The 16,811-nt window shown below is 42.8% G+C and overlaps 1 protein-coding gene across 1 annotated transcript in view; it reads left to right on the top strand.

The window, feature by feature from the left end:
* The window catches only part of RASAL2 (RAS protein activator like 2), a 170,208-nt gene that overhangs the window by 47,069 nt on the left and 106,328 nt on the right, over positions 1–16,811 (top strand). Inside the window, exon 3 of the mRNA XM_065409333.1 lies at positions 7,751–7,877. Within this exon, the coding sequence (XP_065265405.1) occupies positions 7,751–7,877 (127 nt within the window). The remainder of the gene's footprint in view (positions 1–7,750; positions 7,878–16,811) is intronic.

Here is a 16,811-nt window from a genome sequence, read left to right as displayed (position 1 = left end):
GTGGCTCTGTGATCCAGGATAAGGGCCGCGTCATAAGATCTCTAACTGCCCTCCCCCGCCACAAAGTCACAGATCAACCCCCCCGCCCCCCAGAACATGAAAACCACCTCCCAGACTGACCAGGGTAACTGGTGACTGCACTGTGTATGTGTCCTGATGCTGGACCTGCCCCCGCCTCTGTAGCCTGCTAAAGGTGACTGTCCTGTCCAAGTAACAAACCCCTTCCCCCCCTTCAGACAGAATCCCCTCTAAAAGACAGTCTCGGAAACAGTACTTAACAGAAACAGATGTTTTATTATGAACCGCACATGAAAAGGGGGGGGAGGAAACTTGGACGGTGGCTTGTGTGAGATGGGTAGGAAAGGACTTTTCAAACTTTGTGGAACGAGAGCCTTCTATTGCTGCAGCAGTCTGCAGGGGCTGACTGAAAGTTTTAACGGCCCTTGCCGCCCCTCCTTCTTTGGACTTTTGGTGAGGGGGGTGTGGGACTTGGTGGCGGGGGAGGGCGGTTAGAGATAGACAGCAGCAGGGCTCTGTCCTCCTGCCTCCGGTCTTGCAGAACATCCACTAGGCGCCGGAGCGTCTCCGTTTGCTCCCTCATTAGTCCAAGCAGGGTTTGAGTAGCCTGCTGGTCTTCCTGGCGCCACCTCTCCTCCCGTTCCATGACTGCTCGGTGCATTTGTGACAAGTTCTCCCTCCACTGTGTCGTCTGGGCTGCCTGCTCTCGTGAGCAGTCCATAAGTTCATAGAACATGTCCTCACGCGTCTTCTTCTTCCTCCTCCTAATCTGCGCTAGCCTCTGGGAGTGTGATGCCAGGCTGGGTTGGGAGACAGTCGCAGATGTGTCTGTGGGAATGGGAAAAAGGGAGTGAATTCCTGAGACAGATAAATGAAGTTGCTAACAAAGAACATAGTCTTTCTCTGTGAACAACACCATGCACTACACCTTTCACATGCGCACTCAGGACAAGGTCGAATTTTCGGCCCTCGCCTTCAGTGCCTGGGGTCTTGCAGTTGCGATCAGAGAAGCGTGGCAGGACACCTCTACTTTTGTTGCAGGAAAACATGGTAAGCCGTAGACTTGTGGCAGCTTAAAAATTTAATAGTAGCACTGGGCTCCTTTCGCACTGAAAGCAAGGCCACTCTCTGCTGGCAGCAATCAGGGAAGCATGAGCTCTGCCCCTGTCCCACCACCTCGCGGCTGTCCCAGGGAAAGATCCCTGTATGCTACCCCTCTGCCACCTCCACCGCGTGGCTGTAAAGCAGTCCCAATACTAACATTCCCCTCCCTAATTTAAAGCAGGGCGTCATGTGCGACATAACGCTGATGAGGATCTCGGAGAGCGAGAGGGGACGGATGCTTCGGGAGAGCATGCAGAAGCCAGGGCCGTATGCCGCCATGCTCTGCCGTGCGATGATCCCGGACTACTTAATAGAGTCATGGCGTGGGAACGTGTCTTACCACGGTGGACCGAACAAGATCGCCCTGCCACGGAACCTGATGCGCATGCTTGAGCGGTACCTCCAGGAGAGCTATGCTGAGCTCTCCCAGGAGGACTCTCTGTCAATTCCCGGACATATTGACCGTCTTTTCGTGTAACTGTACTGGAAGGGACTACAGAGTGGAGCGTCCTGTGGTTGCCTAATCATGAAAATCCGGACATTATTTGATTTTTTATACATAGTTTGGACTAAATAGTTGCCTAAGGCAAAGAAATCATGAACACCCAATTGCTGATATAGTTAATATTCCTGTTTTGTTATAAATAAAAGTTTATATGTTTAAATGAGTGAATGAAAAGCCCATTCTTAACAATATAGATATTCCAGTTATGTTAAAATTAAATGTTTAGATGTTTAAAGCACTCACTGCTTGATCCTTCCCCTGATTCGGTGTCCGGGGTAACGGCTGGGGACGGTTGGTAGGGGATCTCGGGAAGGGTGATGAAGAGCTCCTGGCTGTCGTTGAAATCAGCGGTGCAAGCGCTGTCGACTGCCTCGTCCTCCTCATCTCCTTCCTCATCTTCCCCGTCCGCTAACATTTCCGACGAGGAACCGGCCGTGGACAATATCCCATCCTCGGAGTCCACGGTCAGTGGTGGGGTAGTGGTGGCGGCCGCACCTAGGATGGAATGCAGTGCCTCGTAGAAACGGGATGTGTGGGGCTGGGATCCGAGCGTCCGTTTGCCTCTTTGGTTTTTTGGTAGCCTTGTCTCAGCTCCTTGATTTTCACGCGGCACTGCGTTGCATCCCGGCTGTATCCTCTCTCTGCCATGGCTTTAGAGATCTTCTCGTAGATCTTTGCATTCCTTCTTTTGGAGCGCAGCTCTGAAAGCACGGACTCATCGCCCCACACAGCGATGAGATCCAAGACTTCCCGATCAGTCCATGCTGGGGCCCTCTTTCTAGTAGATTGCACGGCCATCTCTGCTGGAGAGCTCTGCATCGTTGCCAGTGCTGCTGAGCTCTCCACGCTGTCCAAACAGAAAATGAGATTCAAACTGCCCAGACAGGAAAAGGAATTCAAATTTTCCTGGGGCTTTTCCTGTGTGGCTGGTCAGAGCATCCGAGCTCAAACTGCTGTCCAGAGCGTCAACAGAGTGGTGCACTGTGGGATAGCTCCCGGAGCTATTACCGTCGATTTCCATCCACACCTAGCCTAATTCGATATTGCCATTTCGAATTTAGCGCTACTCCTCTCGTTTTCGAGGAGTACAGAAGTCGAATTTAAGAGAGCTCTATGTCGAACTAAATAGCTTCGTGGTGTGGACGGGTGCAGGGTTAATTCGATGTAACGGCGCTAAATTCGACATAAACTCCTAGTGTAGACCAGGCCTAAGTTTCTCTGCTTCTTCCATTCATATCCAGTAGATGGCATCAGTCTACAAGAAATGTTTTCAATCCTTTACTTTTCGGAGGCTTTTTATATCTGATTGACTTCCAAAATTGTATTTCAGAATTTAGCATAGACTATTAATTCAAATAGCCCAATTTTTAAGTAAATTCTTCTATTTTTCTAAAGTTTTATATCCAGGTTAAAAGAACAGGAGTACTTGTGGCACCTTAGAGACTAACAAATTTATTAGAGCATAAGCTTTCGTGGGCTACAGCCCTCTTCTTCGGATGCATATGCATCGCTGTAGCCCACGAAAGCTTATGCTCTAATAAATTTGTTAGTCTCTAAGGTGCCACAAGTACTCCTGTTCTTTTTGCGGATACAGACTAACACGGCTGCTACTCTGAAACATATCCAGGTTAGGTGCTTATATCTTTCAGTATTCTTTTATCTTCTGGTGTGTTAAAATTCTTATCGCTTCTATAGTGCAACAGTAATTTAGAGAGAACAAGCAAACATCCCCTATAGTTCCTAGATTGTACATTCTCTGATTATATCTACTATATCTCATTTCACATCTTTTAGGGCATATCATAGGCTGAGACGTTACATTGGAGGAATAAGACAGATTGCTCACTTAGAGACACAGATCTGATTCATTAGGCAGACAAATGTACAGTTTCTAATTTCAGGTGAAAGATATATTTGGCTGCTTGGGGTATCAGGTAGTTGGACCTCTGGAACATTCAGCTTTTTGAGTCATCCAGCAAGCTATTTTTAACTAGTCTAAACTTACATTTTCTACTCCTCTCTGGCCCTTGGTTAACATATAGGAGACAGTAGAGCACTTGGCACAGGGGAAAAAATGGGCAGTTATTATTGTCTGTGTCCTGGCTAGGGATTCTCTGTAACTAGACCAAGAAAGATGGAAGTTTCATCCACATGTAAATTATGGGAGTCTCTGGTTAGAGGGACTAACAATAGTGATAAGACTCTTCTCAAGCATCTGAGCTTGCCTTTCCTGGAAATAGTGTACTTCAACTTCAGTTTAATTGATGCTTCCAGACAAGATTTCTCACATGTTGAGATGGGCATGTTGATTCTCATCCTGCCCGAGAGGAAGCTAAAGATTTTGAATATACATGGTGTGATCAATGTCAATCTTACTTGCTGCAGAGAGTTTAAAGGGCAGAGAGAGGATTGTAGCTGTTCATAGATCTTCAAGGCATATTTGATACCTGTATTAATTACAGTACCCAAGTTAGGATTTCATGTGTGTGGAAGACAATCAGAGTTGTGAACCTTGCCACTAGTTAAAGAGCCCTAATCAAGTTTTAGGCAACTGTTGGGTCTCAAATATCTGGGGAAAAATGGTCCTATTTAATGGATTTCACTGGTACTTGTTGAATAGTATATTCAACGTGATGCAGAGCTGGTAAAATGCTGTAAGAAACTATTGAATAAATATTGAATAAACTCTATGAAAAATCACAAAGATCCACTGGATAAGACACTCATTAAATATTATTATACCTGTCTGGTATCAGCACCAAACATGGACCAATGAGTCAGGTAAATTTCGCTCATGCATTTCTGCACAGATACTTTTCTACCCTTTTTGTTTTTCTCAGTAATAGCTCCTTCCACTGGCCATAATCCCCTCTAGGACACAGTGAATTGATGATACAGCTGAAAACTAAGCTTAGGCATAGCTGCAGAAACTTGGACCTCCTACTAACAAAGAATATAGATTAGAAACCTTGTTGGAAGGTCGGCCTCTGAGAAGCGGGAAACTTATTATCCCATTGTCTGCCTTTGCATGGCTAGCAGAATGGATGCAGGGATACCAGTCTCAACTGATGGATCTGAGGTCTAGTAGGGTTAGTCATGTAAAAGTAAAAATAGTTACCGGGTGGCAGAGTCTGATGCAAGAAGATAGACAAAGGTGTAGAGAAGCTGTATTTAGAGAGAAGGGACTATATCCACTTTGTGGGCTAATTAGCAATCTAGTCTTAGTTCCTTTGCTTGTGAGCTTCCCTGTATTGACTACAGAATTAGAACTAGAGTGGTGGTGCATGTCTGCTTAAAGGGTAGTTGTCACAAATCAGCACCTTGAGGCTTTGTGGGTGAGGTTAAGTGGAGTAGGGCACAGGATACTATGAAGATATTACATGCAGCATTCAACAAGAGCAATCTAAAAGAAAATGCAGAGATAAAGATTGATAAAAGAAATGAAAAAGCATTCAGTAGGAAAGATGCCTAAATGGTGTCTGCAAATGAAAACTGCAAATCTAATATTTGATCTTGTTTGAATGAGTGTAACACAAACCAAAAATATTAGTGTCCACTTAGTTTACTAATACTCTCTCAGATAGACCTCATTCATCAAATCGTCTGAGTAAAAATCCACCATCAAACTATAAAGTTTCAAATAGAATATCCATGAGGGAATTGAGAAATTTATTTTGAAAAAATGAGCAATGCTTGAAGGAGGCAACAGACAAGCATAGTATCAAATTACATTTAAAAAGAAGACCTTAAGAGAAATGTTAATATTGCACGATTAAGTACTCAAAAGTCAGGAAATGCCGGAGCTAAGATTGCATGAGCCCTTAAGGAACAATCTATAACTAGATGATCACATACATTTCTCAAATAATACAACATATTATTCATATTTTATATGCCTTTGATACAAATTACCAGTATCTTTTGCTATTACTGTTACTTTGTGTTATGCCAGACAGGAACAATAAAAGACATTTATGTATAAGGTGCACAGCGAGGCTGAGTTTTTCACTCCACAAATTATAAGATGCAATTTTTTCCTACAACCATATAAAGAACATGATCCTGTGTGTAATGTGAAATATTATGGGACCATGCAATTAAAGACTGTACCTCAGTGTCATATGCACAAGAAGGTAGAATAAGTTACATTTCTTGACTTTTGAGTGCTTATCTGTGCAGAATTAATGTCTCATAGTTAATTTTTAATTGAAAATTTATAGAATAAGTAATTTGGAAAGGGGGGAAAAACTGCATAGTTCCAGATTGGTGGTACGCTGCTAGTGCAGTTTCCCGTGAGGCCAGGTCTCCTTTAGAGTCATTGTTTAAAAAATATTGTATAAAATAATTGCTGTGCATGTCTGAAGTTGGCATTTTTTTCAGTGTTTTCTAATTCTGTCAAATCTCAGCCAGTTTTCACTAGAGCACTTAGTAACCACTGACAAAGGACTATTGCCCTGCTAAAACATCAGTTTTCTACCTACAGTCATTTCATATGCAGAGCTATTCAAAAACGGTGGCAAGAATTTGTTTGTTGAGGAACAATTTTGTTCACTCTCCTTATAGTCTATTACAGCTCAAAAGTTTTCTCAAACTTATGGAGAAACTAGATACAGAAAATTTCAGCCCAGTCAGTGAAACTTAAGGAAATATCTAAATAACTGAAAATAGTGGGCTATAATGGAAATATATAAGCAACTGAAAATACAGACATTGGTAGCAGTCTACCTATTGTAGGGGGGTAGTCCAACAAGGGGAACCAATTGTCTTGGTTCAGGGATAGCTGCGTTTTCAGCCTCTCAGTAACTCTGAGTGCAACCCTGCAGGTGATAGACCTCTTGCCTTCATCTCGCTGGGAAAATTGTGGGATTCCTCCCTGACTCTCAGACTGGGTCGTGGGATATAGCACCCTGTGAACTGACTGACTTCCTCAGCAGACCTGACTGGGTTAGAGCCCTGCCAGTTTTCTCTTCAGGAGCTGTGACCTTTTTCAAAACAAAGTATTCAGTCTCAATAGCCAGAACAGAGCACAGCAAAAGCAAAGGGTTAGTAATGCAACACTCTGCACACACATCTCGTATTGGCTTGACCTAAAGCTTAGGTAGATCTGGCTTATTCAGACACCTCCACGTCTGGGAACTGAGGTTCAGTCTGCTTCCCCACTGTCCCTGAGTCTCTCTCCCTGTCTTCAGGGGCAGACCTTTCATCAGTCCCAAATCTCTTTGTCTCCCTGCCTCTATTGAACTTGGCCAAACCAATTTACGCGGTTGGGGGGGGGAGAGAGTTCCAAGCAGTTGATTCTGTGTTGTCCATTAATTGGTAAATGGGTGGCTATCAGAAGTTTCTCCACACTCTTATCTGTGTGCATGCTAACCCATGTATAACCTTTAGCAATTAATAAATCTGAATAAGCCTGCATTAACCCTTAGTAATCATATAGCAAATGCTATAACAATCAAACACAGAGATGTATATATAATATTCATAAAATATTTCAGGCATCTTCCATCTCCTTCTCATCAGTAACAACCTTCATTCAAAAGTTCCTCTGTCCTTTTTGTATGCCATACTGATCAGAACAGTGGTCCATCTATCCAAGTACAGTATCTTGATTCCAGTCCTCTGTGACTGTCTCTCTTTGTTGGCAGTAGTTACTTCATGCTTTTGTAGAGTCTCGAGGCCTTGGGTTTAAGAAGCCTTGTAATCTGATTAGTAAATTCTGCCTGATTTTAACAGTATGGAAATGAGTAGCACTTCAGACCAATGGCTCTTGGTCCTCAGTAATGGGGAAACCAGTTTCCAGGTACAAGATTTACCTTGTAATTGTATATGTTGTTTGTTTTTGTTGCTTGGTGTCTTTTTGGCACAGACACGTGTACCTCTGTGTGCTATGCACAAGTCTCTCTGCATAGTTGCATTTCCTGGTAGCTCACTTCTTTTATAATAAACTTACTTCCCCTTTTCTGGATTGTAACCTCTCCAGAATTTTGTGGTAAGGTTGGATCTGCTGCATCCTGTCTGAATATTATTGCCAGATCAGTGAAAAATTAAACAAATCTCATTGAGACTGAGTATTAGAATAAATATATAATGACAAATTAAAGATGTTGGTATCTTTTTCTGTAGATGCCTGTGGAGGGGGTACAGGAGCAGCAGGCAGAATCTACCAAAGGGCGGTGCCTGCGACGTACAGTAAGCGTCCCATCTGAGGGTCAGTTTCCTGAATATCCACCAGAGGGAGCCACTAAGCTTGGTAAGTTACAAAATTAGAAAAGCAATGTACTAATTTTAATTTATAGATGTATTATTTCTCTGTGTTAAAGAAATTGTTTCTTATCCAGCATTGCTGTCGTCAGTTTGCCCAAATCAATAGCATTTCAGCTAAATGTTAGCAGAGGTCACAGGAGAGTGACCATTGTGTATAATTGCCTGACAACAAAGTGACTTCAGTGTGTTAGGATTTATCTGAACAATAGTGAGGTTACTGTTGAGTCCTGGTAGGGAATACTGCATGGCACGGAGGCTTATAACTGCATTTGTGAGGATACTAAGGAGCTCTTGGATTTATAACTGTGAATCTGTGAGCCCAGGTCAATAGTGCTGCATGCTTTACAGACCGTTTTAAGTGGCTCCTCCTGGCTGTTTGTTTGAGCTGTTACTTGGTTATGATTTACTTTATTTAAGCATTTTAGAAGTTCCTTGGCTTTGTATTTTAGTGACTACTGGGCTACACCTAATCTCCACACCTGATTACACACTATCAGAAATACTGTCCATTTGAAGGTGTGGCTTCCCAAATAAACAACAAGTTGTGAGCAAGGGGCTGTGCCAGTGTTGGTTATAATCATACTTTTTGAAAAATGAATCAAAGGAGACAGAACTGGAGGGCACTAAGGAAAACTGAAAAATAGAAGAGCAGTTGTGATAATAGGGTTTCCACAAGGCCACATTTTGGCCCAGTTCCCCATGTTCTCTCTCTCCTCTTCAGTCAGCCAGGAGCAGTGAGGGATAGTGGAAGGAAGCAGCAATAGTACAAAGTGAATTCTTGTTTCCATCTGCAACTAGTGAAAGAGCATGGCTCGGCAATAGGCTGTCACTTGCTGCTGGGGCTAGGAACAATTCTGCTTTTGCCCAGCTGTAAAGTTGCAATCCTAGAAGAGACTGAGCTGCAAGAAGAGGCTGCAGGTACATCTCTAAGCAGCAAACTAAGTAGGATAGTGACTTCATGTAAATATGAAGCATACATAAGAGGGGTTTTAATCTCACAGGTGTCTGCTTTTTTAAAAAAAAATTTAGTCTATAATTACATGGATAATAAAATGCTCTAAAATAGATATTTTTTCCTGGGTATAGATGCAGTATAGCAGTTTCAGTAGCTGTTAAGGCTGTATTTGTGAAGCACTCTACCTCACATTTTCTTCCTGAACACAAATTTCCTGGTGGGAGGGAGTTTGAGCTTTTTCTCGGTCTTGCATTAGGGGTTTGGAAAGAGAAATGCAATTTAGAAACTTAAAAGGGAAGATGCCAATGTGTAGGAATAGGAATAATATAAATGTGGTTTCTAGACACTTATTTCCAGATAATGGAAATTACACCTCTACCCCGATATAACGCTGTCCTCGGGAGCCAAAAAATCTTACTGCGTTATGGGTGAAACTGCGTTATATCGAACTTGCTTTGATCCGCCGGAGCGCACAGGCCCCCCCTGTGGCCCCTATTATTTCTTTTAATAATAATAATAATAATAATAAAAGTTTAAAGAAAGTTATACCTGACCATTAAGCACCTGAAAGTCTGGGAATGCCAAAGTTAAGATTGCTAATGCAAATTTAACTCTGCTTCTTTGTGTGCATGTGTTTATAATACAGATTGTAATTCTATGATCACATACTCAAATAATATAATATATTTTTCCCTACACCCTTAGATGCACATGTAGCATCTTATGCCAGATAAGAATCCATTAAAAGTACATAGGAAAAGTACACAATAACCCATAGTCAAACAATTTTTTTACATATTTTGTATACAACTATCATGAAAATTTTGCTGGACCATATAGGTCACCTAATTTAGTAGCTAAAGAGGTGTGGGCACACAGAGCGGGAGGGGAGGAGGAAAGACACGGAGAACAAGATCATGAATGAAGGGGAGAGGTGATGGATGAGTAGGAAGGTTTTAATGTCTGATCACTCTGCAGTAGATCAGGTTCCTTTTGTTTACTTTTCACACGCTGACTAGAGACATGGTTTATCAGTCATCACAAAATACCTGCTGACTGAAGAAGCTGGGGTGGTGTAGAGAGAATGGTGAGAAGTATATTTTTATGAACAAGACAGTGAGCTAGAGGGCAAACCAATGAAGTAAAGCACTGGGAATGATTGTAAAGAAAAGGAAACAGATGGCAGTGGGCAGAGTGTATCACCAGCAATACAGATAACAGCTGGACTGAAATAGTCTTTGAATGGACACGAAAAGCTGTAAAGCACAATGGGGCAGATAAACTATCCAGCAATGAAATTGCTGTGCGGAGCAGATAAGAGTATCTAGCTTGTCCTAAGGAAGTATGTGTTTGACATGGGAACAGCAGACGTTATAGCTTATGAGAGTGTCTGAAGTTACTATCCAGAGATGTGCTGGATCTGGAGGGGGGAGGGATAGCTCAGTGGTTTGAGCATTGGCCTGCTAAACCCAGGGTTGTGAGTTCAATCCTTGAGGGGGCCACTTAGGGATCTGGGGCAAAAATCAGTACTTGGTCCTGCTAGTGAAGGCAGGGGGCTGGACTCGATGACCTTTCAAGGTCCCTTCCAGTTCTAGGAGATGGGATATCTCCATTAATTTATTTATTTTATTTATTATTTATATCTATTTTACAGCTGGATCTATTATGAAGGTTAATGGATGGCAATGGTATTTGCTTTTTTCCTATAAGTAAGGCTACTGTACATGCTTGACTATAAGAAATGAGAGAATCATTATGTAATCAGTTAACTGCAGTGCTACAGTTATGCCTTTATAGAACACATTCAGATACTGTACTGAACCAACCTTTCATTGACTTTAGCAATTGACAAAACATTGTTATATTACTATATGATGAGACCATGCATATGCTTTGGGCTCAGTTCATGACTAGTAATAATACTGATTCTTAGGATTCATACCGCTGTCTGTGATCAGAACACTGTGGAAACATCCTAACATCAATCCTATAAAGTATGTAACTATATATTGTCCATGTTATAGATAAGAAACTGAAGCCCAGGGCAGATCTGTTGCAGGCACAAAGATAACACACATGAAGGTGGGCATCTTGTTTATTTTGAAAAGAACAAAAACAATAATCAATGGATTGGTCATAATTAAGGCTATGTTTTAGTCACAGGTATTTTTAGTAAATGTCATGGACAGGTCACAGGTAGTAAACAAAATTTCACGGCCTGTGACCTTTCCATCACTTGTACTGTATACCCTCCTAAATCTTGGGGGGGGGGGAGGGGAGAGGAGGCGGCCCGTGGGTACTAGAGTGCGGGGGGCGGCCTGGGACCCCCGCTGGTGCTGGGGGGAGGGGTTGGTGGGGCTGGCAGGCTCCCTACCCTAACCGGCTCCGCGTGTCTCCCTGGAAGTGGCGATATGTGTCCCTCGCTCAGCTCCCAGGCGGTCCACGTGCTGCCTCTGCCCCGAGTGCTGGCTCCGCAGCTCCCATTGGCTGCGGTTCCTGGCCTGAGGGAGGGAGGGACATATTTCCACTTCCGGGGAGCCCCCCAAGGTAAGCGCCGCCCAGAGCCCTCACCCCCTCCTGCACCCCAACCCCCAGCCTTGAGCCCCCTCCCACACCCAAACTCCTGCTGCTGCTGGGGAGGGGGGCGTGGTGGCCAGAGACTGCCCAAGCAGCAGCTGATGCGGCTAGCCCAGGGGCTGCCTGAGTTGCTCGGGCGGCCCCCAGGCCAGCCTCTGCAGAAGTCACGGAGGTCTCGGAAAGTCATGGAATCCGTGACCTCCGTGACCAACTCACAGCCTTAGTCATAATGCATAGAAGTATGTTGCGTGTAAAAAGCTTCACCCTCTGGCTCATCCTAAACATTAAAGGAATGTTTATTGAAAGGAAAGCTACCCAATTTATGAAGAGACTGCACATGGTTATTCTATGTACTTGTTTTACATAGGTTGTGTGTAACTAAGGCTTTCCTGCGCTAGGTTAAAACCAGTTAAAATCCACTGTGAAAATAGCTAATGAATAACACTGTGTGTGGTATTAAAAACTGTTTATGGAGGGGATGGGCAGACCCTCAATATCTCCCTTACGCACTAGGATCTCACCCATGGGAGCACATAGCTTCAGAGGTAGTTCCATTTTAAATATCATACTGTTTCATCTGCTAAAAATGAACCATTATTTTGTTTAACACCAGTCCACTAAAACATAAGTCTCTGACGTGCTAATCTTCATATGGTGAGCAATATGAGCCTCCAGTGCTGGCACCCACACAGGAAGTTTAAGGATGAGTTTCATGAAGAAGGCTGAATTAGTGTATCTTCTTAATTTCTTCTTTTACTGTTACCTTCCTTATAATTACTTTAGGTCCTGCCATTCGGTAGCTTATAACTCTTCTTTAGAAAGGTTATGTTCTTAGTAATTTCTCATGGTTTATAATTACATATTGGTATTTATAAATTAACCATACAGAAAGAGCCCAAATTAATTTAATTGATTCATAACACGTGCCAGATCATTAGCACAGAATCACTGATCTGTTTCTAGTAGGGGTCCTATGTTTCTCCTGTCCCCCAAACATACACACAATCAAATGCAAAACAAACCACTGCACAAAATAAAATCTACAAAGTTTAGATATAATTTGGGGGGTAGTTTTTGTGGTATTTTGAAGAAAAACCTTGTTTTGACAACATCTGTCAAATGTATTCCAAGGGGTGGGAAATGAAAAGGCAAAAATCTCTTTTAATTAGTGCTTCAGTTATCTGGAAAGAATTACCATACCAGGGAGAACCTGTAATTAGTAACAACACAGTCTGTCTGTAAAATCTAATTGGAAGCAAGACAAAACAAAGTTGATTCTCAAGATTCCTTGGTGTTTAGAAAAGCTGTAATTGATGCAAATGAGGAAAATCCATTGAGAGATGAAGTCCTTTGGAAGATAGAAACTAAAGACTATTGGATTTGGACCTATTGAAGCAAAGTACCTTATCTTTATCTATGAATTCGCTGAATTTTGGTGCTCTTTAAAAGAGGGATTAATAGCACTGGCTAGAGAGGCAGGTCAAGCATGAATAGGCTGTGTAGATTTCAACACCTTTTTAAACATACATCTCAGCCTTTGCTATCTCACCCTTTCCCAGATGGGAGAAGCTGCCTCATTGTGCCAAACTCTGGAGTTTTATGACTAGAGATTAAGGATAATATTTTCAAAAGTATCCAAATAGCCTTTTCAGAAGTGACATAGACAGTTAAGTACCTATGTCACATTTTCAAATGGGATTTAAACTCCTAAATAACTTAGGTGCATTTGAAAATTTACCCTTAATTCCCTACGTTCATGTCATTTGTGATTTAAATGGGTTTCTGAATGTGAGATTGCAGCATCCCAACTCACCACCACCAAATTTCTGTTTTACATTTTTCAAAAGGGCAGGAACAGTCTAACCTCTTGCTTTCTAGCTGTTGTAAATGAGTCTGGTGCTTCAATGCTCTGAACGGGGGGGGGGGGGGGGGGGAATCTAAGAAATAGAAAAGATTCTGGCTGATAACTAAAACATGCCTGACTTGATGTGACTTTAATTCTCCACTTGCCCCAATAGCTACTGAACTAGGATGCTTCATATACAAATCTATAAACTGAATTTAGAGGAACAAGAATGAGAGAACACAAGAGTCTGTGGAATTAGAAAAATTTGTAGTGGTAGAAACTGCAGTTTGATTAGTCATCTGGGCATTTGTACAGGATTTTTTCCTCAGTAAAACACCCATGGAATGCTGGCATAAGTTTGCCGTTTCAATTGTGTAGGATCAATATTGCTAATAGAGATGAGTCCAAATCAAAATATCAGATCCAAGTTTGCAGGCCAAAGACCCTCATATTTGGTAAGAGTCAAATACTGATAGATATTTTAACCCACTCATATTTAGAAGTGTCCAAACCTGCGGTTTTGGTTTGGGTCTATCTCAGATTCCTGGCTCTACAAGCAGGAAGCAGGTTCATCTACAGGGTACTTTCTTTAGGTCCAAGTAACGGTATTTCCTGCTTAGTTTTCATTGTTGCCTTATATAGTGGAATCCCTACAATTGATGTTAGTGTGCCTGTTGTTGCTGGGTGCTGACACTGATGTTTCCTCTGTATATGTGTTTAAACTCTTTTTCATAACATTTGTCTGTTTTTTGGTTCATGGAACTTCTTCAAAGCCAAAGCACGCTTAGGAAATTTTGCATTTTTGGGGCAAAATGATGCTTCAGTCAGTTGTCTGGATGTTTGCAAAGCCACTTCTGCTCCACAAATTCACACTCCTGCATTCCAAAATGTTGCAGGAGAGGAAAGAGACGATGGGAATGATGCTAGAAGTGGCTTTCCCACTTCTGTCATTGTCACTAGCTTTAATACTTCTATATGCTAATGGAATTTAGCTATGCTTAGGGCCCCGAATACTATATGCTGCATCAGACCTACCTTATATAACAAGGCCTTCTGATTTACGCAGTGGAACTACTCTGAATTATGGCCCTGATTCAGCAAAAGCACCTGAAGCATGTGAGAGGCAGGGTGGCCCAGTGGATAGGGCACTGGACTGGGACTTGGGGGTCTTGGGTTCTTTTCCCAGCTGTGACACTGACCTGCTGTGTGACCTTGGGCAAGTCACTTCACTGCTCTGTGCCACAGTTTCTTCTCCTACCCTTTATCTACTTAGACTGTAAGCTCTTTGGAGCAGGGGCTGCCCTTCACTAAGTGTTTGGTTTGTTCAGTGCCAACTACAATGTGATCTCTCTCAATTGGGGTCTCTAGGTACTACTGTAATGCATAGAATTGATAATAGTTAAGCATGTGCTTAAATCATCGCTATTCCGTAAGGCAGTTAAGCATGTGATTAACTTTAAGCACATGCTTACATTCTGTTGCAGTCAATGAGAATTATGCAGCAACGTTAGCTAGTTGTGAAATCGTTAAGTATACATAAGGTTAATGGGGAGCTGTGTGCTGCACCTCCCCATCCTTGGCAATAAAATTCAAACAGTTCACCACACAATTAAAATATTAAATTTGTTGAAGGGAGGGGGTGGGGGGACAGAATGGCCACAAATCATAAGGGGTCCTGGGGCAAGTAAGCTAAATGCTCATCAGGAGATCCTGCACTAGCAGTTCTGCATAGCAAGTGCCTACCCCTCCCTCATAGGTCTGAAGTCAAAGAAATGACAGTCCATTTCTGCAGGAGGGGAGCTTATTGTTCTGTGTGGCTGGCTGGGTGAGCAATGGCTATGCCCATGTGTGGAGGGCTGAAACACTGTGCTGGGGGAAGCAATCAGAGGCTTGCAGGGACAGACTAAGTCTGGCAGACTGAGACTGCCACTGCTGGAAGGCTTAGGAGCTCCACATAGCAGCTAGCTTCCTCACTCTGAGTTCCTGCATTGGATTTCCTTTCACCGCCTTGTCAATTAGACTATTGATCTTTAACTTTAAGTCGCTCTGTGATGCAGCCCTGCCAGACCTGTCAACTCTTGCACATTACTGAGCTGTTAATTCCCATCTCCTCCCTGCCCACCTCTGTTAGCCTTTCCCACCCATTCAAGCACCTTTGTGCTTTCACCCATTCTATCCCTTTTGGAGGAGATCCTCCCAAAAATGAGCATTGCTGTCCTCCAGATCCCTCCATAAATCTCACCTGTGTTGTGATGCCTACAAATATCTCTACAATGGTTAGGCATTTGGCGTTGATACTGGTGCCTGTTGTGGTGGCTTCACCTTTTACCCTGTCTCTCTCCCGAACCCCACCATTGTTGTCTTATATGTGACATTTGCCCACCTATTGTGAGAGAGAGAGAGAGAGAGTGTGTGTGTGTGTGTGTGTGTTGTGGGGCAGGAGCTGTCTTGTTTATGTGTACAGTGCCTAGCACAGTGGAGCCTTAATAAAGGCTTATCTGGATTACCATAATATAAACAATCGGAATAATTATCTTCCCCTGTTTTGCAGCTAAGCTACCCAGGAGCAGGGTTACATTCCTATAGAAGGGAGGCGTTCTGCATAATGGGTCCCCCCATCCCTTTACACAGTTCCTTAGACAGTGCTTCAGCCCTTTCTGCTGCCCTGTCTGTGGGAAGATCCTTGGTTGTGAAGGATCTCCCTCTCCCTGCCCCTTGCGCCCTCTCTTATAAGCAGTAGGGTGAGAGCAGGTGCAGGAGACCTACTGAACTCCTGTGGGGAGAAAACAGGAAAACTGATATGGATAAGGAAGGCAAAATTGGCAGGTGGACAAGCTAAGCAGTGTGAAGAGGATGGAAAAATGGCAATTTCTGTGGATTTATTTAGTGCAAAGAGCCTTGCATCACAGTGTATCAAAAAGATGTCATGTCGTCATTTGCGCCAATGCGTTGTCCCATTGCAGTAGACATGGGGTTCTAAATACCCCTCACAGTGTTCCTATTAAGTTATTAAATATCATTGCCCCTGTACTATAGATGGGGAAACTGAGACTGAACTATCTGATGTGACCTAATCAAGCAATGTTAATGTCAGAACCAGGATTAGAGCCCAGGTCACCTGACCCGCTAGACTCCAGGGTCCCAGGCAGATCCCCTAGCCAGAATTTTCAAACTTGATTGCTTAAAGTTAGACCAAACACCTGCAGTTACCATTGATGCAACCAGAAGGAATGGATGTTTGACATTTATGAAAACTAAGCTAATTTGAGGTCCTTAATCAAGGTATCTGCCTCATCATACTAGAGCTAAAATTTTTGGTCTTAGCCCCCAAACAGAGGACCCAGAAAAACCAAAAGTGTGAAATCTACTAAAGCTAATATTTTTTCATTCAGACTTTATATTTAACTCCTTGTCCCCCAGCTCAAGCACCCAAGAGCACACACAGTTGATGGATTTTTTAAATTCATCCTTTCTGAGCTAGTGATGTTTTCATACGTGAATTACTCAGAGTGGAACTTGTTTTAACAGTGAAAATTCTACTT

Source organism: Emys orbicularis, chromosome 8, assembly GCF_028017835.1.
Source record: "Emys orbicularis isolate rEmyOrb1 chromosome 8, rEmyOrb1.hap1, whole genome shotgun sequence".
In the NCBI taxonomy this organism is placed as follows: Eukaryota; Metazoa; Chordata; order Testudines; family Emydidae; genus Emys; species Emys orbicularis.
This window is presented reverse-complemented; position numbering and strand designations above follow the sequence as displayed.